The sequence below is a fragment of the Cupressus sempervirens genome, chromosome 2 (assembly GCF_028749045.1).
Source record: "Cupressus sempervirens isolate cs-2001-9-10 chromosome 2, ASM2874904v1, whole genome shotgun sequence".
NCBI classification, from domain to species: domain Eukaryota; kingdom Viridiplantae; phylum Streptophyta; class Pinopsida; order Cupressales; family Cupressaceae; genus Cupressus; species Cupressus sempervirens.
Window position 1 is genome coordinate 267,585,710 of NC_143119.1, and position 23,244 is coordinate 267,608,953.

The 23,244-nt window shown below is 37.6% G+C and overlaps 1 protein-coding gene across 1 annotated transcript in view; it reads right to left on the reverse strand.

The window, feature by feature from the left end:
• The window catches only part of LOC149572085 (putative polygalacturonase), a 61,764-nt gene that overhangs the window by 11,772 nt on the left and 26,748 nt on the right, over positions 1 to 23,244 (reverse strand). Inside the window, exon 2 of the mRNA XM_089813392.1 lies at positions 14,279 to 14,399. Coding sequence (XP_089669518.1) covers positions 14,279 to 14,399 — 121 coding nt within the window. The remainder of the gene's footprint in view (positions 1 to 14,278; positions 14,400 to 23,244) is intronic.

A 23,244-nucleotide genomic window follows, 5' to 3' on the forward strand; every position in this document is an offset into this window, starting at 1 on the left:
CTGAACTGTCCTTCCCTAAAACAGAGATACATTAAGAACAGTTGGCCTGATTTTGAGGAAAATTGGAAGAACCCTTCAAACTTTGAAGATGAACATGCTGCCCCAAAACAGACTGCAAGATACTATAGTTTGATAATTACAAAGCATCTTTTTTTTGGAGGAAAACAACTAAAACACTGAATGAACATTCCATGCCAACATTGCATATTACAAACACTAGAAGCTTCAAAGAGAAAAATCGACCAAAAACAAACATGAATTTTGAGGTGAAAAATCAATCATAACGAAACAGAATCAAAGATATAGATCAAAGAATATGGAACTCCGTATTTTAGGAAAAAGGGTAAACCGTAAAACTCAACTGAATTTTTTTTGGAAAAAATTTTAAAAACCCCACTGAATTTTTTGAAGCGAAAAAATTATGAAAAACCCAATTGTGAGGCCTCGCCCCGACCCATCATAGCATAGTTGACACATTATTATTTTGATACTCATGACTCAATATGTCAAGACACTATCGGATACACTGAACATATTATGTTATTTCATGTCGTGTGATGTTTACTTTCAGATATTTGATTTTGTCATTTAATGCTTTATGAACATGTATGTTGATGAAGTAAGTGAATGCAGAATTAACACTTTGATTATACAATTTTAATGATTGAGAATATGAGTAGAACGAGATAAACAACTGATTATTTGAAAGATGGATGTTTTAAATTATGCAGAGTAACGAGAATCGCGCTGAAATCGCATGAATTGCCGATTCAGCAATCAGATTCATGCACGCCGATTTTTTTGGTGTCGGAAATCGTGATCGGCGATTTCATCGGGTGAATCGCATGTATCGGCGATTCACTCAAAAAATCGCCTGAATCGCCATTAGAAATCGCCAAAAATCAGCTGGCAGCAGCAAGCATGTTTAGTTGGAAATAATAAAAAAATCACTTATGTTTTTTGCTTTCTTTTTTACCTTTCCTCTTTGTTATAACCCCAAAGGGCCTTCTAATTGTTAAGCATGACTGGAAAAGAGAGGAGAAGAGAAAAGAAGAACCATAGGTTATAAAAAAAATTAAAAAAAAAAAAAAAAAACGACGACAAATAAAAAATGTTTAGAATGCATAACGGATGATGCCCAAGGGAAGGGAAAGACATAATCAGGTAGTAAAACATCAGCGGTTCCCAGAAAGAGTGTGGGATCAGAAGAAAATCACAAAAACACTGTGTTCCATGTAGTTTTGTGTGGTTTTCAGAGTGCTAATTTGGTCTTGGCGGCAGGGGCGCTGCCCCTCGACCCCGCTGGGGGCGTTGCCCCCTAGACCCCCAGTCGCTGCGGTTATCAGTCATGGGAAGTCTGACCAGTTGATGAGACCTGAAGCTGTTGCAGGCATGGAGTGTCTGTGGTGGAGAGAACAACAGAGCAAGCCTTTCGAGAGGGGTGATATGCTTTGAAGCACTTGGAGTAGGTGTTGGATGTGAAGCTGTCTTATAAAAACTCTTTATCCCATGTGGTAAACACAAACTTCCATGTTTATATATGTTAAGTTTCAACTTCTATTTGATGATGTTATAGTGTGTTTAAGTTATATTCAATAAAGGGTGCATGAAATAAGTCTTAAATTGTTAAAATCTCTACATTTAAAGGGTTTTTTCAAATTTGTTGATTCATCGCCGATTCACCGACGATTCACCCCCGATTCACGATTCAATTTGGCCGTGCCGATTCCGATACGATTCCGATTCTCGTTACTTTGAAATTATGTGATTTCCCTGATATGTTATATACATATATGCATGTGATTTTCTTGAGCTACTGATGTGTGCAACGAGTGTACAGGATATTTTAGCCAAGAAACCTAATGGAGAAATGAAACTGAACCCTATGTGTCATTGTGAAAACCCCATTGTTCGTATTTTAATTGTATCGTGAGATGTATGAATGTATCATTCTGTAATCAGTGAATGTTAATGTTTCGTAACAGTGTTTTTTTAGTGTTGCTTGACACTCGTGAATTGTATATGCGTTCCTGAATGCTAGTAGGGTTAATCGAGTAACTTTAAAATCTAAGTCGGACTAAGTTAGTGACCCTATTGCTAATCATCTTATAATCAAGATTAATTACCCCTAATCTGGATTAACGTTTAATCTGCTTTTTGAAAGTTGTTAGATAGTCCTAAAATTCCTAGCATTTGTTAGGTCCCAAATTAATCCCTAAGGCCTAAAATCATGAAATCTAAGTACCCAAGGGATATGGGTATGGGTTGGGGGCATTTTCCACCCCCCCTAGCCCCTTTTGTTAACTTTTACGGTCACTCAAAAATCCAATTCTTTCTTTGTTGCGAAAATTGATTGATCCCATCATGAGTTGGATGACCTTAACTCCACCTTGAGGTTAGCCTTAAGTCTAGTTGTGTTGGAAGCCTCTAGAACTTTTGGGCAAGTGGGGGAGTCATTGCTTTTAGAGGTGGTTGAGTTTAGGATCTTATTTAGAGGCAATTTTGAGAGGGTTTTGGGTGTTCACCCAACTTCTAGTTTTAGAAGGATTTTCAGAATTGAAGAAGGAGAGGAAAGCAAGCTCATCTAAAACTTGTTCTTTTGCCATAACTTGATTTTTGAAGGTAGGAATACTTCACCTCTTTTTGGTTTCATGTTGTGCTTCATGTTTCAGTTTCATTGTTTATGTATGTATGTGTGTGTGTTGAGTATGTTGGGAGAGATTGAAAACAGGTTTTCTTAAATGTCTTTCCTTTGTGTTTTGTTTTGAATTTCAAAGTTTTTTTTTATGGGTGTTTTGGCATCACTCACCCTCGGATAGGGCAGAAGTGGCCATTTTCAGGGAAAGGTCTTCAGTTGGATTCCAACAGTGTAGAGTCTCTTCTTAGGACAAGAAGAGGGAGAGAGGGTAGGGTGTTATGGGCCCCTACCTGTCAACACAAACCACGTATGAGTTTTGGCATGTAAGAATAGAAGAACAGAAGTTCTTGAGTTAGAGCCCCGATAGGGCATCTGTTTTGGTGTTGTGTCTGACGTCTCCTGTTGGAAAAATCCACCTTCTCCCTAGTTTGGTTCAATGTTGGATCTATTGTGAAAACCCGGTATGGGAATGAATGTCTAATTTTGTCATTATGTTATGATTGGTTGTCTCCTGGTTAGTTTTTGTTCTCTCCAAAATCACCGTGATGTATTTTAGAATTCAAAATGAATCCCTTGTTAAGGGCCAAGAAGGAAATTCAACTTGCTATTGAATTCAGTTATGTTGAGGAGATTTTTTCCTCAGGATTGAAAATCCTATGTAAAATGTATTTTTTAACTTATTATTGAAGTGGCAATGAAGTCGGGTTTTCTTACTGGTTCTTTCTCGGCTGAGCCTTTGAACCAAGTGGGTTAATAGAAAAAGAGATTGAGAAATATGCATTCATTCGAGTCTTATAGCAATTTCAGTTTATGCACGTGTATTGGATATTAAATAAAATGGTGACATGCAATTTATGCAATTTCTAAGTTCAATTATGTTATGGAAAAATTTAAGTTATGGTTGGAACTTCGTTTTAATTTCATGCTTATTAGGAAATAAAATTATTCTTATATTATTGTAAAACACAAACTGTTGAGCTCTAAGCTATAAACCCATTTAAACTATATATATATATATATATATATAACCCTTGTAAAAAAATACATTGCTTGGAAAATCCATATTTAGAAAATTATTGCAAAAACAAATTTAAAAAAATCTCTACACTTAGACAAAATTACACTTAGGAAAAAAAAAATACATTTCCAAGAGCCAAAATAGTCTCTAGATTTTGTATGGCAAAATGTTTCATTCTCATATAGCAACAGAGAATATTCTTTATAGATACCTTACTTTATATCTTAAATTCAAAAAAGAAAATAGAAAAAGAAATACTAATAAATAATTTCCTAAATATCGTACAGACCCAACTATATAACTTTATAACGTAATCCCATTCTCAACTTCAAACCCATCTAACTAAATTTTTCATTTAATTCCTTGTCAAGGTGGGTGCAAACCTTTTTGACTATTTGGCATTACATTTGTTTTTTTGTATTTAATGAGGGGAGATTTGTCTTTGTTTATAAGCTGATTTGACATGGCATTTATTCCTTATACCTCCCCACTCTATGCAAATCCTGCCCACTCCCAAGAAGACCACGTGACTTTAATGGGAAGAATGGCAAGTTTTAGTGGGTTTTCAAACCTATATAAAGTAAAGTTGTTCTTTTTTTTTTAAAATAAAGTTTGTTTTACTTTTCATCATCTTGGTCAGCGTGGAAGGTATATGGGGAAAGTTTTGGCCTTGAAAAAGGGAAGTATGCGTGGGGTAGTTTTAAGATTTGATTTTTTTGTTTGTTAGTAAAAAGGGATAGTTGTTAGGTTAGTTTAGGATTGTATTTATTTTGAATAAAGTTTTTTAGATTTGTATGTTATTTAGTTAGTGATTTAAATAAAGTTTTAAATGAAGTTGAGTTTTTGTATTAATGTTAGTATTTTTAGAATTGTGTTATTAGCATTAGTTTAAAAGAGTATTTAGTTATTTAGGATTAGTTTTTATTAAAAGTTGTTTATTTAAGTTGGTTTTAATTTATTAGTAATTTAATTAATTTGTTGGAAGTAATAGTATATTTTAAATTATAATTATTTTAAAATTTTTAGTTAGTGTTAATATAGATTAATTTAGTGTTATTATAGTAGCATGGTATATGTTAGATTAATAGAAAATGTTATTTTGTTTTGTTTTATTGTTTAGTCGTATTTAGTTTAATTTATATTGTTATTATTAGAAATATTTTATTTCTAATAGATTATAGTTTTAAATAAAATTGTTATTAGACGAGAGTCTAGATAAAGTTAAATTATTGATGTGATGATATATTAATTAGTAAATTCTATTTATTTCTAATGCTTCGAAATAATTGGCTCTGTAATTATTAAATTGTTATCGGAATGATTTAAGAGTATTAATCCTTATTATTTTTAAAGTAAATATAAGCGACAATGTGTTAAATCTTTAATAAATTGAATTTGGATTTGCTTAAATTAATTAATCGATTAAACAATGAAAGTTTTAATTTGACAATCTATTCATACTCATTAATTATAAACTTAAGTGATAATGTCAGGACACTGTTAGGGGAATCGTGTTGTTATCTTAACTGATTTAAACTTATCAAACTTAGTGAACTTAATTATTTTTAACTTTAAAAAAAAAAAATTGTGTGTTTTGCCCTCTGTATTTTGGGCATGACACCAACTAATAGGAAAAATTACTAAAACCCATTGCTTTCTTCTACACGGGTCTGAAAAAAAAAGAATGCTGAAAAAGTTGGAGTGCAGCCCAGCCAAAATCCCACAGAAAAACATGATAGCTGCCATAAAAATGGGTCAAAAAGAAAAAAGAAAAACTGGTCATAGGCTGATATAACTGCCAAGTCGAAACAAAACAAGCACTAGGTTAGTTCTTTGAAAAACTTTGCTACCAGAGAAAAGAGAATTGCCGCTAGAGACTACTGAACCAAAAAAAAATTTAGTTGCCAATTTGTGAAACGAATCTGATTTGGGCACGTGAATCGAATCTGTGGATTCGGGATTTTTTTTCCCAACTATGATTTGTGGAAGATTCGTGCACATATATATATATATATACTCTAAAAAATAAGAGAAATATACATAATTCTAAAATTAAATCATTTCATAATATGAATCTATGATTCTAGCATGCATCTTTGAATCTAGTAGCACAACCGATCTCCTTCGAATCCAAGCACTTTACTTCAAACCAGCAACTATGAGAAAGCAATTGAATTTGCATAATGAATTAAAAGGTTGTTTTTAGGGTTTGGACAAAAAAAAAAAATTTGGAGTTGGGCCCACATTTTTAAATTTTTGCTGCTTTCTTGGCCACAGATTTGTTAGGATTAACCTCAAATAGAAATAACAATTACATGCAAATATAACCAATACCAAAAAATAGTAGATAGCATAAAAGAGAACACAAGACACCAAGATTTAATGTGGTTCACCCAATCCTTGGGCTATGTCCACCAATAGCAAGTCTAATATTATCATTATCTAGTGATTGCAGTCCGCAACCCCTTACAGCTCATTACAGCCGCAAGAAGCTACAATGTCACCATTAAATTATGAAATCCCTAACCCTAAGCCTTTTTATACAAGTTTTTTTGTTGCTTACAAAATTAGGGCTAGAATAAGTCGTCCAATAGGAAAAATAGCAGCCGACGCCTTTTACAATATAGGGGAATTTTTGGCTCCCCACGAGGGCGTTGCCCCTCGACCCCAACCTATACTGCGACAAGGAGCACACTTGGGTTACTACCCCTTGACCTCTTATTTAACCCCCGTAGAAATAATATGGGGAGAAAACCACACCAAATAAACCTCCAAGTCTAATTAGGCTCCACATCACAACAGGATTCGCATTGGATCCTCGAGGATCCGGATCTTGCCTATGGATCCGTCAGGATTTGCAGCCCACTCTTTTTTGTTTTTGTTGCTTCCTTGGCTACGAATTCGTGCTGATCCACACTAGATCCTCATGGATCCTGTTGTGAGGTTTTCACAACATCGCCCCAAAAATTTTGGGGGACCCCCTTTTTCAGGCAGGCCTTTGCAATTTTCGCTGGTGTTGGGAATTTTTCGATGGCCTTAGCAAAATTTGGAGTTATCCAGAGGTTTTTGAATTGGCAATTTTACACCTTAGACACCTTCGAGCCAAGAGGGGATTTAGTTTGTTTTCACCCAATGCGAAACTTGATTTTTCAAAACATTTAATTCCATCCTTAGGCCTAACGAGTTTCAACAACAACATTTTCAATGGCTAAAACGATATCTAGTAGGATAAAATTGCAAATCTTAGACTTAGACGGATTTTGAAAATTTGAGTTAATTGAACAGGCTTGAACATTTTCAAAATGAATTTTTGATTTAGTTGTTTTGAAAAATCTTGAAATTTTTCAGTGAAAAGAATTTTTGATAGTGAAACTGAATTTAGAGTTTGAATTTTGATTGCCAGGAAAAGAATTTATTTTGTTAAAAAAAAATTGAGATTGTATTGCAAAATTGAAATTGGATTAAATTGCCAAATCTCATTAATTTGGTTGAAATTTTGCCTAGAAGATTTTAGAAATGTTAAAGGAAATTGGTAATTTGAAATTGAAAATTGATTTTTGGCTTGCTAGATTCGATTATAATGATATTTTAATTGTCAAAATGTTGTTAAATGAAAATTTTGGCATCTCCTAAACTTACCTTATTTCTATTTTGCAATTCTGGGTCAAACTAGCAATTAAAAGGGTCAATTTCACTATGGGGTTTAGTTATTTTCATATTTTATTTAAAACAGGGCCATTCTGGGGGGTTTAACTTAAGTTTTTGTTTCCCTCCAGGCAAGTCAGCCCACTTAGGTGGTCATCAGGAGGATATAAGAAGGGGCTTCCCCCCTCTTATTTTCTCATTCCATTTCCACTCCTCTTGCTTGGTGTTGAGCGAATTTCTTCTAGTTGAGCGAATTTCTCCTTTGGTGGCGATTTTGGCAAGAGGATTTCCATTTTTGGGCAGCGAATTTCTTCCTAGACTAGGCGATTTCTGCCCTAAGGCAAATATGTGGGTGAAGATCCAATTTTAGGCAAGACTGGACGATTTTGGAGGTCTGATTTTCCTCCTAGGGCAGCGAATTTTTATTTCAGGCGATTTTATTTGGTGGAGAGGCAAGATGCTTGGAGGTCTGATTTTTGCAAGTGTGGGCGAATTTAGAAGGACAAAATTTTGATTTGGAGCAGACATTTCTGCCCTAGGGCAGCGATTTTCCTTCTAGTTGGGCGATTGTAGCAAGGAGGTTGAAATTTGATGAAAGGAGCAGATTTTTGCAAGTAATCCGTTCGCTATGGCATCACATTTTGGAAGACTGAAATTTCTGAGATCAGATTTGAATTTGAAATGGCCTGATTGTTGGCAAAAGGCAAATTTAAGGTAAGATTTTTGTTCGTCTTTAGAGGTGAAGATTGGTTGAAAAGGTGGATTTTATTCTTGTTCTTGTTTGGTTCGTTTCCCTTATCTTCTTCTTGCACTATTCATCCACCACTTCATCATCTCCACTGATAGGCTAAAGTTGGGAGATGTAAGTGTAGATTTTATGATAGGACATTTGGAGAGGCAGAAATAAGCTAGACAACCCTAGGATTGAAGTTGGGAGATATAAGTGTCATCCATCCTAAGATAACAAAAAGGCAGAAATAAGTGGTAGTCCCACCCCTAGGCTGGAGAGGCGATTATAAGTGTAGAGATAGGATTTGGAGAGGTAGAAATAAGCTAGATTCCATCGATAAAAAGAAGTTGGAAGATTTATAAGTGTAGTCCATATTATTTAGAACGAAGGGGCAAAAGTAAGTGTTTAGGATGGTGGATGTTAGTACAAGCAAGAACCCAAAGGGAACGAATACCAAAAAAGACAAGGAAGACATGATGCCTAACACCACCTTCTTCTCAAAAGTGAGGCGAATAAGTGATACCAATATCAGCACAGTGAACATGGTACAGTTGAAGGATAGATTTAAGGAAGGACAACCCCCATGACGAAGATCTACAAGAGCGGAATTGTACACGTGGTGGCTTTTTATCCTACCTTGCCTTGTTTGGAATTGGTAATGGAGTGTGCATCCCAGTTTTATATTGTGACCAAGTCCATCATTTTTTATGAAGGGAAGAGAGTGTTGGCTAACATCAGTAGAAAAGTGGTCAAAGAGGTATTCAATATTCCCTAGGATAAAGGCATGACAGTGGTAATGATGGATCAAACAACCAAGTTCTTTCAAGATAATCAAGATGCCTACTTCATTCATCTAAAGCAGAATTGGTTACACAAAGGCAAGAAGAGAGTTACCAAATCATCAAAGCTCAACTGGTCAGATTTCAAATCAAAGTATGGCAACCTTATTGTGCTTCTCAGCCGAATCATGGGCGTGGCTCAAGGTATGCAATTTGAGAATTGGATGTACTATTTTATTGATAAAATTGAAAATGGAAAGAGAAAATTTGATTGGGCTAGAATTATAAGTGAAAATTTAGAGTTGCAAAGAAGGACAATACAAATTCAAAAGCAACTCGACATGGAGTCTTACCTTTTCTATCTAATTGCAAGAATATGTGAACATCCTGGACTTCAAGCCTTAGGAGTGATTGGCAATGGGCCGAGGCAATGTTTGGTGCATGAGTGCTATCCACAGCTTCATTTGCACAACAAAGATTATAAGATGTTTTATGACGCCTTTGTTATGAAGACGATAAGAATATTACAAGGGACACCTGCTAGGAGGCTCTCAACAAAAGCGAAAGCAAAAGTTAAGAAGTATGGGAGTTGGTTCATCCAATTTCTGCAATTCACCTATATTAGAGTAGCAGGAGGTACAATTTGTCCCAAGAGACTTCCAAGGTACCCACCCAACAAAATAATGTTGATGGAGTTGGCTAGGCAACTTGACCATTATGACAAGATGATGAAACTTAAAGGTGAGACAAGGGTTACGTTCTCATTTGGAATAGGCAATGATACTTGCCCCAATCTTGTCACTTTTGTAGTTGTAGAGGAGTTAGAGCAATATCATCTAGGATGGTATAGATCAAGACAGGGATTTGATCCTAATAGTCTTATCAAGGCATCTCAAGAAAACACATTCAAACATACCCCTACTAAAGAAGATTTTTGGGCCAATGCATAGGATGACTTTCATGTGAGGAAGCTAGCTTTCTCAAAGTTGTCAGTGGGCATGATGAGGGTAATCAGATGGAGAGGCCTTGATATTTCCGATCCGCTGGAAGACGATGAAAAATTTGCTAAGGGAAGATTATGATATAATGGATGGAACAAAGTTGGGTCCAGTGGATTGGGATGATCATCAAGATCCTTCCTTAGAGGCAGCTACAAGGGCAGTAGATCTACACACTAAGTCATGGTACAATGAGAAGTTGAGGCAATTACAAAGTCAGAAGGTACGCCTTACTTATGAGATGATGAAACCGGAGAAAGAAGGTCCAGCGGAGTCAGTCAGACAAAAAGGTGGGGGCAGTAGCCAGCAACAAAGAGTAGTTAAGAGCAAGAAGAAAAATTTGGAGGTTGAGAAAAGTAATGAACATTAGGAGCCTCCAGCAAAGAGACAGAATGCAGCACCGTCAAGGGAGAGCATAATTGAGGCAAGAAGCCAAGAGGTTAATACAAGTGGACAAAGGGTCTCGGTAGAGGTGAGTTGTGATTCGGAATCAAGTGGTTACAGCAATAGTATCGAATACTCTCCTCTCTCAGAGAACCAACAAGGAGATGATATGACAGTCACTAGTGAAGAAGAGCATAGGCCAATTGATATTGAGGAAGTAAGCTAGGCACCTGAGGCCATTGGTGATGCTTTGCTAGTCGAATTGAATCTAGATTTGGGAAGATGCACTGCACCACTTTGGTTAAGGCAAATGCTTATGCCAAGAGGCGAGGTGGTGATTGTTCAAACAGTTGAAGATATTCAAGGGTTAGTGGAAAAGGAAGATAGTGAGAAATAGAAACAAATTGCAAAAACGGCGGCAAAGGCAATTGAGAGCAATGATGAGGGTCACCAAAAAGTTCAGATTGCTATACCAAAAGTTAGCAAGGCAGTGGATGAGATTGTACCCCAAGAGTATGAGATAGTAGAGCATAACTTGGGAAGAATCACGGATGACATGGAGTGTGAGGAGATCCAGGAAGGCATGGTTTCAATTAGAGAAAGGTTGAGGAAGGCAAACAAGAGGATTGTAAGGTTGGAGGCCAAAAACAAGTATTGGAGAGACTGCTAGCCTATCCAACAGTTGCATCAGGCAGCCCTTCCACAAGACAATGGGAGCAACATAGAAGAGATATCGACTCACATGCACAAAATCAAAGATTGGATCAGTGATATAATTCAAGATGGGCAAAATTTCTTGCCTTCCTTTATCTCGACATTCAAGTCATTAGTGGCTATTAGAGACAAATATAGAACATTTGAAGGGGAGTGGAAGGATTTCCTTCCAGTCAAGGACTTAGCCATTCCCAGGCTGCAGGCAGTTATTGGGCTACCGGAGGGATATTTGGAGAGAACCAAGTTGGTGGATGGAAGAATGAGTATGGTAGAGTCTTGGTATGTTGCCTTGACCGTCAAATTGAGAATACTTGAAGAGATACGGAATCAGATTGCACATCATAGTCCAAGCATTGACACTTCCATTTCAACCATGATGAGCAATGTTGGGGTTGCACTTGATTTTGAAGGTATCAAAGAGGAGAATGTCAATGAGACAGAGTTTGGAACAAGATTGGATGAGTTGGGGAAGGTTGCCATTAGGAAGAAGCATTTGGGCACCCTTACCTCCCTCAATGCCTTTATCAAATATGCAAAAGAATATGAAAAAGATCATGAGAAGACACTGCAAGCAACGGGCAACATGATGAATTCAGTTGAGGTCAAAATTAAGCACACACCTTGCCCTCCTATGAAGGAAGTCAATGACAAGCTTGCCGAGTTCATTGTCTTGGCTAAGAAGATGAAAGGGTAGAATTATATCAGAGGATCATTTGATGCAAGCCCAAGTGGCAAATTCTCCTTTCTTCTTGGGTAGGATAGGTGTCTGATTCTAATAGGCTACCATTTTGGTGCCTTCTCATTGGTTGCCACTTTTTTCCTTTTTTTTTCATCAGTCCATTAATGAGGTGGCGTCTTCTCATTGGCTGATGGACTGGCAACCCTAGTTTGGGTTTCTAGGATTTGATTTGGATCGTTGATTTTGTCTCTTAATCTCTATCGTTGGTTGTAATTTTGGACCCTATATAAGGCCATTTGCCCTCATTTGTAAAGGGTTGAAGAAAATTGTTGCTTAGATAATACCAAAGCTGAATCTCTTATCATTGTTGTGTCTTGCATGGTGATTTAGAACACTTGGTGTTATTGCATGGTTTCTACTTCCAATAGTTAAAATTAAAGGGTTGAAGAAAATTGTATCTTAGATAATACCAAAATTGCTTCTCTTATCATTATTGTATCTTGCATGGTGATTAAGAACACTTGGTGTTATTGCATGGTTTCTACTTCCAATAGTTAAAGTTAAATTCCATTGAAGTTGTTAAAGTAGATTTTATTTCAAGAAAGTTGTTAAGCAAGAGTAAGAATAGATGGATAGTTGTACAGTAATACTAATGTATGTTTGATAGGTATCCATAAACTAGGCCACTAGCATCCTAGCGGCTTGTTAGGAAGCTTTGCGTGGTAATCTAGTCTTTTTTCCTTGAATCATTGCATCTATGGAGATAGCGCTAGTGGCAAGCTTACATCGGATTTGATCCCTGTCCATCTGCTAATCTTTCCATTCATAGGAATAGAAGTAAAGTAGAAAGTACTGTAGTAGTTGGACTTCATTCAAGAAGAAAGTTAAAATTTGTGCTTTAGTGACGCACAAACCCTCCATCATCACCATCAACATTATTTGGCGCTAATACATGTTGTAAAGCTAGATTTCATCACCATCACAGCAAAAGTTCAACATCCTTGAAAGAACAATGTAAGCCCGCCTACGTGATTAACTAGCAAATCACATTGATATAACTGAGTTAGTATCCACAAGTGTAAGGAACCTTGGAGTTTTCTCATGTTCATGAGTAATTACTTTTCAAGAGAGGGTTGAGTGTTTGGTATTCTATATCAAGTATTCGATTGCTATATGTTATGTAGTGGTACAAAGCTGACATCAATAGATCCATGCGCGGATCCGGATCTGAATCAGACCCAAATCCGTGGATCCTGACGGATCCACAAGTAGGATCAAAGATCCTACCCGGATCCTCACAGAGCTGACATTAACGGATCCATGCGCGGATTTGGATCCAGATCAAACCCAAATCCGCGGATCCTAACGGATCCACAAGTAGGATCAAAGATCCTACCCGGATCCTCACAGATCCGAATCTGGGTCCGGACTCCGACACGCGAATCCAAAAACTAAGATAAATCTATGTATATAAATTATATCTCATATATAATTATATATAGGTTTATTCGACTGAAGCTACCAAACATGAACAATAGCCAATTAGATGCTAAATATTTCAGCACACAAGTCATATTGCTTCTTGAAATGACCTCTCAAAACAACTGGTTCCTAGAGGATAGTAATGACATGACACATTGGAAGAACATATCTAATTTTGTTAGCACAAAAAATAATCTAGAGAAAAACATTGGATCTTTCTCCTCTTACCTTACATATCTAGAATTCGGTTGGGCTCCTCAATTCTCAATCCGAATCTCTCAATAGTTTTTTGCAAATTAATATCATAATAGCCACCAAGCTGCTGAATAGTTTAAACACAGAGTTAAATTCACAAACTAAAAGTAAATCTCCTATTTTGGTGGTGAAAAATAGGATCTAAAAAGCATTTAATCTTTTTTACAACTTCTATGTCTAGATTTGCAATGTAAAGAATTCCTACTCTTGATGCAAATCTCCTTATGCATGCTCTTCCTATAATATCCAATGAGAAGTTCAAAATTTCAGTATAAAAGTCATACTACTGCATTAAATGACCTCCAATTACTATTCTTATGGATCTAACGGAGAGATAATCCTTCAAACAATGCAATTCAATCCCAGAAATAAGGACAAAAATAAAATAGCCAAACAACCTTCCTGCAAAGACCAATTGAGCTAAATATGTTTACTAAGAGGACAAATCCCGTGGTAATAAGAATTTTAAATTTGGACAAATAGGAAATGACACTGAAACCAAAAACTCAACCCACTCCTTCAAGAATCTGGAGTGGGGGAGAGTTTAACAGACATTCTTAAGGCAACTCTGACTCCAGAAGAGCTCCAAAGGAGTGAACTCATAAGCTTTAGAGTTCAATATTGTAATCATCACTTTGCTTACAGCTAATAATGCCTTGAACTTCTGCAATACTGGCTATTCCTCTGCTTATTATATTTAAGGACTAATGGCCAGTTACTCTCCCTGTGCAACAGCTCTCTTCTTCTTCAAGAACGTAATAAAAAACAAACAGTTATTGTATCATCTCACAAAGTCAGACGTACAATCCACATTTTCAAAGAAGATTCTAGTCACACCACAATGATACTTCCAGACAAATTGCTAGAATAGAAAACTGCCATCATATTATCAGTTTATATTTGGTATAACAAAGCACAGCTTTGCAATAAAAGGAAAAGTCCAATGAGAAACAAACCCGTAATAACCACATCCTGAAGATGTTGACCATGAATGAAACTGCCATAACGTGGTCCAGGATGCTCCCTACCGTATCCATATGAAGGTAATGGAGGCATCAATGGCCAGTATTTTTCATCCTATAAAAACACATGTTGCAATTTATAATTCTTTATTAAAATGCTCATTGATACCAGATATGAAAAAAAATGATAATCGTAAAAAAATCTACAATAAGTTGTAAATCCTTAATAAGATTATTCTACAATGCTACCATTTCATGTACTTTTTTGAATTTAAAATGTTTGATTCTTTCTCATGTTTGAGGAAAGCTCATTTCATCCGAGTAATGTTCATAACCCTTTGTCTACTAAGGCTGCAACAGAGAGACTACCTTTGCCACCAAAACTACCTAATCTAGAACATTGTCCACCTTTGTACTAGAGTACAATTAAAATTCAATAGCACAAATTATCACTAAATCACAGCTCAGCACAGGTTTAGAACCATTATTCCTATAAGTATCAATATAATATCCAAAATACATAAATTTAACAAATCCACATATCCTAAATATCATAAACATTTGCAGCTGCCACTGTGTTTTAAGTAATTTTGAATAGAATTTAGTAAAAAAAAAATATCCATCTGCTGCTTAATAATGGATTTTGCAGGAATAAGAAGAAAAAAGCTTAAAGATGTCAGTAAGGAACATCTGGAGATAAGGTTAAGCTCAATTATGATGGAGCTGCAAAAAGAAAATCCAAAAAAGCATGAGGAGTTTCAAGAGATAATAATATACAACCTCTGTTAATGTTTTAAGTCCAGATGAGACGTACAAAAAAAAAGACAAAAATATACAAACAGAATGAATAGGACTAATTAAGGAATATAAATGGCAAAAACTTTTGATGCAAAAGAACTCAATGCTAATTGTTGAAAGTTAAAGCAATCAAAAAGAGAGAGTACAATGAGTCATAAATGCCAATAGAGGCGTGTTGTGATGGTTAAGTTGTGGAGTTGTTATCTTTGCCATCAAGGTTCAGATCTAATGGGGATGAGGTCCCCCGTTTGTGGCCTCACTGGTGCATAGCTCCAGGTCAAAGCATTTACCTCTCTTTTATCAAAAAAAGAAAAAGAGTCATAAATAATAAATATCATTCAGGAATAAGCATGGAAATTAGGAATTTGAGATTGCATTATAGCATTTCAGATCTCAGGACAGGAAATACAGGGACAGATCTAGCAACAAATTGTGTGGTGGAAAAGTTGGGCGAGATGGTATATACTGATACATTTCCCTGGACTTAAATCTAACAGCAAGATGGTATATACTCGTACTTTTCCATGGCCTTAAATCTAACATCAGAATGCTGCAGAAAAGCAGAAGAGCTTGCTTGTTGTTTAACATTGTTTAAACTCGAGATAAAACTGATGAAAAGCTTCTGATGATTAAAAGAGGCATCTTTAGTTGCATCCAGTAATATCACTTCAAATTTGAATCAAACAGAAAAGAATGTTAAAAGAAGAAATAGTGTGATGGATAAATGATGAACAATACTAGAGTTCAATTTTGCAAAAAAATTTGCAGTTGAAATATATACTTGGAACTGATGAAGTGAAATTCTATAGATGAACAAGCAGAAGCTTAACTTTAATTTTTGAAGTTCGTCTCATTTTTATTTTCACAGTTTGATTGAGTTGACAACAAACAAGGAGTTGGAACCTCAGCCAACAATATTTCCATTATTCGGTCCCTTGAGCCAGGGTGCCTTTAACAAAAGAAATATAAATATGCCAAATACCTTGAAAACCTCCAACTCAAAATGAGAACTGTTTGAAATGAGACTGGCTAATGTAATGCAAGAAGACATGATTTTAACTAAACTAGTACAGCTTGCTAACAGTTCTAATGTTGCTTATAACAATTAGATGACTATGGCGGCAGTTCTGAGCCCATACTGTGATCTGCCCTGATTGGACATGCATTTGACAGTCCCAAAAATAATTAAAGTAAAGCCTTCCTTTTGGTCCTTATGACTCACGGGTCTATAACCATTCATCACTACACCACATAGCTTGTCTTTGCATCCAAATCCAGCTTAGAATTTCACAGGATATAAGTCATTCAACAGTGATGACAGAAAATTTTGACCATTCACTCCCTTAACATGTAACTTAATAATCTTTAGATTTCCTCCAACCAAACCTCTTCTAACTATGTCTTAGCCAGAGATTGTCCTTTCCTCACATTAAGACTATTTTATGTATATTCCACTTGTAAGGAATTATTTCCCTTACTAGGCTTTACTAACTGAAATAGATCCGCAACAAGAAGAAAAATAACTCACTTTAAGTTTTTAGTATTTTCTTTCTCCCACTATGACAAGGTTTGCTCAGAATGATGAATGTTTTGACAAATTTGTAAAAATATTCTAATAGTCTGCTCATCGAAGCCAAAGTTATACTAATGGAGATATTTAAAGATAAAAAATTTAGGGTCAAATATTTAATGTGCAGACTAGAGATTCTAGAGTTGGCTCAAGTGATATTAACTACACAGAGTCATCAGCATGCACCAGTCAGTGCATCCAGAAATTGATTTTCAAAGGAAATTTATAACCATAAATTATAAGCTTCACTCATGCTAATTACCATTTCCACATTAAAATGCTAACTGGCCTCTATGGAAAAAACTCTAGAGGAAAAAAAAAAAAGATAAAAGGAATTGAAAATAAGAGAAAAATCTGACGGAGCACATTAAACAGTCTAGGAGAAATATACTAACATTAATAGATGGAAAGTAGAAGAAAGATATTTAAAATCAATAGATGGAATATATTGTATAAGTTAAAAATTACAGATTTCTCGAGGATGCATGCAAAAATGCCCATCTTGAACAGAAAAGCCTACATGCCACGCAATAAGCTGGTGGTCAGAGCCAGACAGACCACAGTTCAAACCTGGGCTGACCACAGTCAACCTAAGGTGGGACATCATTAAATGTGTCCAATCAAGTTTTTTTGCAAATTTGATTTTTTTTTTCACATCCACAACCCTAAAAATGTAATGTTCCGAAGGCGAACTCGACCTGAGGGCGACCTTGACTTGAAGGCAAAATCGGCCCGAAAGGCATTTTGGCTTGAAGGGGATCTTGATCCGAAAGGAATCTCAATCTGAAGGGGAACTTGATCCGAAGGGAAACTCAGTCCGAAGGGAATCATGACCCGAAGGGGAACTCAACCCGAAGGGAAACTTGATCCAAAGGGAAACTCGGTCTGAAGGGGAACTCGGTCTGAAAGGAATCTCGACCCGAAGGGGAAATTGATCCAAAGGTGAAATCGGTTTAGTTCTGAGGGGAAACTTGATCCGAACAAAAACTCGATCCAAAGGGAAACTCTGTCCAAAAGGAATCTCGACCCAAAGGGGAAATCAATCCAAAGGGGATCTCGACTCGAAGGCTTTTGTCCTCGCAGTAGGGCATCCATATAGCAAACAATAGGGGATCCGTTCAATACAACAGACAATTCATATGGTACAGCAAGGGATCTATACAATGCAGTAGGAGATCCGTACAGTGTGGTAGGAGGTCGTACGGTGTGGTAGGAGGCCATATGGTAAAGCCAAGAATAGGCCGTACCGTAGAGGGAATCAGCCATGAGGCTAGGTTGAGTTGGTTGTACGGTAGGCTCAGAAGGTAATACAGTGCAGCAGGGTGAGATCCGTACGGTGTGGCAAGAGGCCATACGGTAAAGCCAAGAATAGGCCGTACCGTAGAGGGACTCAGCCGTGAGGCTAGGTTGAGTTGGTCGTACGATAGGCTCAGAATGTCATACGATGTAGCAAGGTGAGATTACAAGGCCGTACAGTATTGTTGTGATGTCGTACGGTAATGTTTGATGTCGGCCAAGTCCATAGTCTGTACGATGGTCGAAGAAGGGGGGGTTAGTCAAGACAACCATAAACAATATCAGAGTTCCAAATTCACCAAATAAATGTCGAGCAAGAATAGAGATTGAACACAAATAACCTTCAATTGATATTTGCAAAAAATGATGGTGCTCCGATTTGCCAAATCCGAGCCAAGAAATACAAAGACGACCTAGGATGAGAGTTGAATCCCACCGAAATCGGAGAGAACCAAGTAGGGAAGATCTTTCACTTCTGAAATGGCGAATAATACTGAACTCCAACAAGAATTCATAGTTCAAAGAAACAATCCAAATTGTATACCAACTTCTACCTAAATGTCGTGTTTAAATACCTTTGGAGGAACTTCCCAAGGGTTTACAAAGATAGCTGACAGCCACACCTACGGAAACAATTAAATTAAAAAAGGGTCCAAGATATACTAAATCAATCGGAACCACAAATACAAATATTTTTAACTTGGGCCCCCTATTAATTACTAAAGTAACTAATTAAAGGTCCTTTATTATATTATTTAAATTTTGGGACTAGTTAATTAATTAATTTAATTTAATTATTACATTAAAATTCGAGGACATGACAAATCCCCGCTACCCAAAGATTGCTTGCCCTCAAGCAATCTGTCATCAAACAAAACGCCAACAGCTCCAAGGTCCCAAATCAAATGCGCAGGCGAGATGAGTGAAATGACATCAATCCTCCACAACACCACATTGCTATCAAACTTTCGTTGCACCACTCTAATATAAATATTGCCATGTTGTGAGGCAACAAGATCCGAAACCAAACACACAGGCGAAATGAGTGAATTGTCATCAAACCTCTTGCACCACACTGTCATTAAGCATCTGCTAATTGTCATAGCCTTTAGCAGGATCCCAATGACACAAATTGATGAAATCTTTCACATGATTATGTTGAAAAATCTCTTTGGGTGTGGTTATACACATAAACGCTGATGCTGGCACAAACTCAGCCACTAACACAATCACAACAACCACTATTATATTCTTGACAGGTGAAACCTTGACGAAGAGAGCTTCGAAAGTGAGAATGTCGGCGAGGGGGGGGCTTGACCATGAGTACCTCGACAACAAGAGCTTCGGTGAAGGGTGTCGCAATGATGGGAACCTCAGCAAAGAGTAGTACCTCAATAAAGGGGACGTCAACAAAGAGTAACTCAGCGAAGGGAACCCCGACCATAAAAACCTCGACGAAGGAAGCCTTGGCAGAGAAAGCCTCAACGGAGAGTACCTTAGCAACAAACAAAATTTTAGTTGCAAATAAAACCTCGATGGCACACAGAACCTTGGTTGAAGCCTTGATAATGGATGGAGACTCAACAATGAGCAATGTCTCAATGGTGACAAACGTAGCTACTGCGACAAACGTAACTACAATGACAAGCACACAATGATGATGGACACAACCACAACGCCGCCGATAGACACAACTACGACGACGGAAACAAACTCGACATCAATGATGGACACAACGACAAGGATGGACTCGGCAACGGACATAGCGACGATGACGACAACGAACATAATGGAGATGACAAACATGGCAACGATGACGATGACGATGATGATGACGGACATGATGATGGACTCAGCAACAAACACAGTGGTGGTGATGACCATGGACACAATGATGATGATGAACTTGGTTACGGTGACAACAACAAACACCATGATGGTGATAGACACAACGACAGTGACAAAAATAGACACAACTACGATGACAGACACGGCGACAAGCATGGTGATAGTGATGAAAACAAACACAACTATGGTGATGGTGATAGATACAAACTCGACAACAGGCACATACTCAACATTGGTGATGGACGCGACAACGGTGATGGACACAACGACAGTGATGGTAATGATGATGTACTCGACGACGGACACGGTGACATAGGTGAAAACAGACACAACTATGGTGATAGACACGGCAACAATGACAATAACAAACACAATTATGGTGAAGGATACAACCACAGTGACGGACATACAACCTTGGCGACAAACATGACCACGATGATGGATATAACTTCGGTGACAGACACAACCACAATGATGCTGACGGACACAACTATGGCGATGGATACAAACTTGACAACAAACACAAATTTGACATCGGTGACGGACACGACAGTGATGGACATGAAGATGGACATAGCAATGGTGACGACAACGAACATAATGGAGATGATAGACATGGGGATGATGACGGTGACAGACATGATGATGGACTCAGCAACAAACACAGCGACGATGATGACCACGAACACAATGACAATGACAGACATGGTGACAGTGACAACAACGGACACCATGATGGTGACAGACACGGAAACAATGACGAAAATAGACACAACTACGATAACAGACACGGCAACGAGCATAGTGATAGTTATGAAAACAAACACAATTATGGTGACAGACACGATGATGATGACGATAACAAACACAACTATGGCGACGGCGACGTCTACACATACAAACTCGACAATAGACACATACTCGACGTCCATGATAGACACAACGATGGTGATGGACTCGGCAATGAACGCAGTGACAATGATGAAAATAGACAAAACTATGGTGACAGACACGGCGATGGTGATGATAACAAACACAACTATGGTGACGAATATAACCACAATGATGGACATACAACCTTGGCGACGGACATGACCACGATGATGGACATAGCTTTGGTGGCAGACACAACTTCGACAAAAAACACGACCTTGGTGACGGACACAACCTTGAGGACGAACACAACCTCGATGACAAATTGGGCCTTAACAACAGACACAGCTTCTATGATGGACACAACCTTGGCAACTAATAGAACCTCCACAATAGATAGTGTCTCAGCGACAGGCACAACCTCGAGCACAACTTCGGTGATGGGGACAACTTGATCCGTCCATGTCTTCACAAGGTCCATGTAAGCAACATCTTCATTTTTTAGGTGTTGTCCCCATGTTGGTGTAGTACAAAGATTTAGCGAATCCTCCTGGAGCAACCCTATAATTATGCTTTCATTCTCACGTAATGCATCACCCTTATCGTTGTCATCCATTTTCTCCCACTTGTGCAAATGAGATATTAGTTTTTCTTCACAATGCTTGAAAATATTACTGACCAATCTATATGCTGTTATAGAGGGTATACATTCTAGATTATGAATAGCCCATAACATAGATGTGATGGGTTGGAGTATTTCATCCATCTCTTCAATGCACGAAATCATAAGATTCTCCATAGAAACTAAAACCTTAGTATCATGTTCTTCCTTGATGGTGACCAAGAAGTGATGAAACAGATCATGGACCAAATTTTGCAACTCGAGATCTATGAGGAGGTTACCCACTTTGACATTTGCACAATTCTCCAAGGTTGTAGATGTCCTACCAAAAGGATCACCACTGATGTCATCTAGGCTCTGAAAGCTGTCAACAATCAAATGCAAGATCTCTATCATGGTGTTATCATCATATGGTGCTCTAGGAGCTGAAAATCTCAAGACCTCACAGAGAAACGATGCAACTGCCAACTTTTTTTCCTTGTCATGGTGTCTCAAAAGCCTAGGTTCGCTTAAGGCATCCTTAATCGACGAAAGGATTCTCTATATAAATTTTGAAGGTAATTGGTTCAGCTTACACAAACAAACTTTCAATATATCTAATGGAAGATCAACACCCTCGCTGAGCTCTTTTCCAATCTCAACACCCTCGCTGAGCTCTTTTCCAATCTTTTGTAATCCCTTCAACCACCACTCTCCATCGTTGTTCGGTGCCATAGTGTGATCCAAATACTAAAATCTCTCAATCATCCCAGCAGGCTGGCAAGATCACTAGCTCTGATACCACTATAATGTTTCAAAGGTGAACTCGACCTAAGGGCGACCTCGACCTAAATGCAATATCAGCTTGAAGGGGATCTTGATCCGAAAGGAATCTCGGTGCGAAGGGGAACTTGATCTGAAGAAAAACTTAGTCCGAAGGGAATCTTGACCCGAGGGGGAACTCAACCCGAGGGGAAACTTGATCCAAAGGGAATCTCAATCCAAAAGGGAACTTGGTCTGAAGGGAATCTCAACCTGAAGGGGAGATCGATCCAAAGGGGATTTGGTTCCGAGGGGAAACTCGATCCGAAGGGAAACTCGGTCCAAAGGGAATCTTGACCCAAAGGGGAAATCAATCCAAAGGGGATCTCGACCCAAAGGCTTCTATCCTCACATAGGGCGTTCGTACAAGGGATTTGTACAGTGTAGTAGGAGATCTGTATGGTGAGGCAAGAGGCTATATGGTAAAGCCAAGAATAGCCCATACGGTGGAGGGAATCAATTGTGAGGCTAGGTTGAGTTGGTCGTACGATAGGCTCAAAAGGTCATACAGTGTAGCTAGGTGAGATCACAAGGTTGTACGGTATTGTCATGATGTCGTAGGGTAATATTTGATGACAGCCAAGTCAATAGTTTGTACGGTGGTGGAGTTGTACAGGAGTAGCACAATTGTGTGGAAGAGGGGAGTGTTAGTCAATAAACAATATCAAAGTTCCAAATTTACTAAATAAATGTCGAGCAAGAATGGAGATTGAACACAAACAACCTTCAATTAATATTTGCAAACAAGATGGTGCTCCGATTTGCTAGATCTGAACCAAGAAATATAGAGATAGAATAGGGTGAGGGTTGAGTCCCACCAAAACCGGAGAAAGCCAAGTAGGGAAGATCTTTCACTTCTGAAATAGTGAACAATAATGAACTCCAACAAGAATTTGCAGTACAAATAAATAATCCAAATTGCATACCAACTACTACATGTCGTGCTTAAATACCCTTCAGAGGAACTTCCCAAGGGTTTACAAAGATAGCCGATGGCCACACCTAAAAAAACAATTAAATAAAAAAAAGGGTTCAAAATATACTAAATCAATCGGAACCACAAATACAAGTATTATTAACTTGGGCCCTATATTAATTAATTAAAGTAACTAATTAAAGGTCCTTTTATTATATTATTTAAATTTTGGGGCC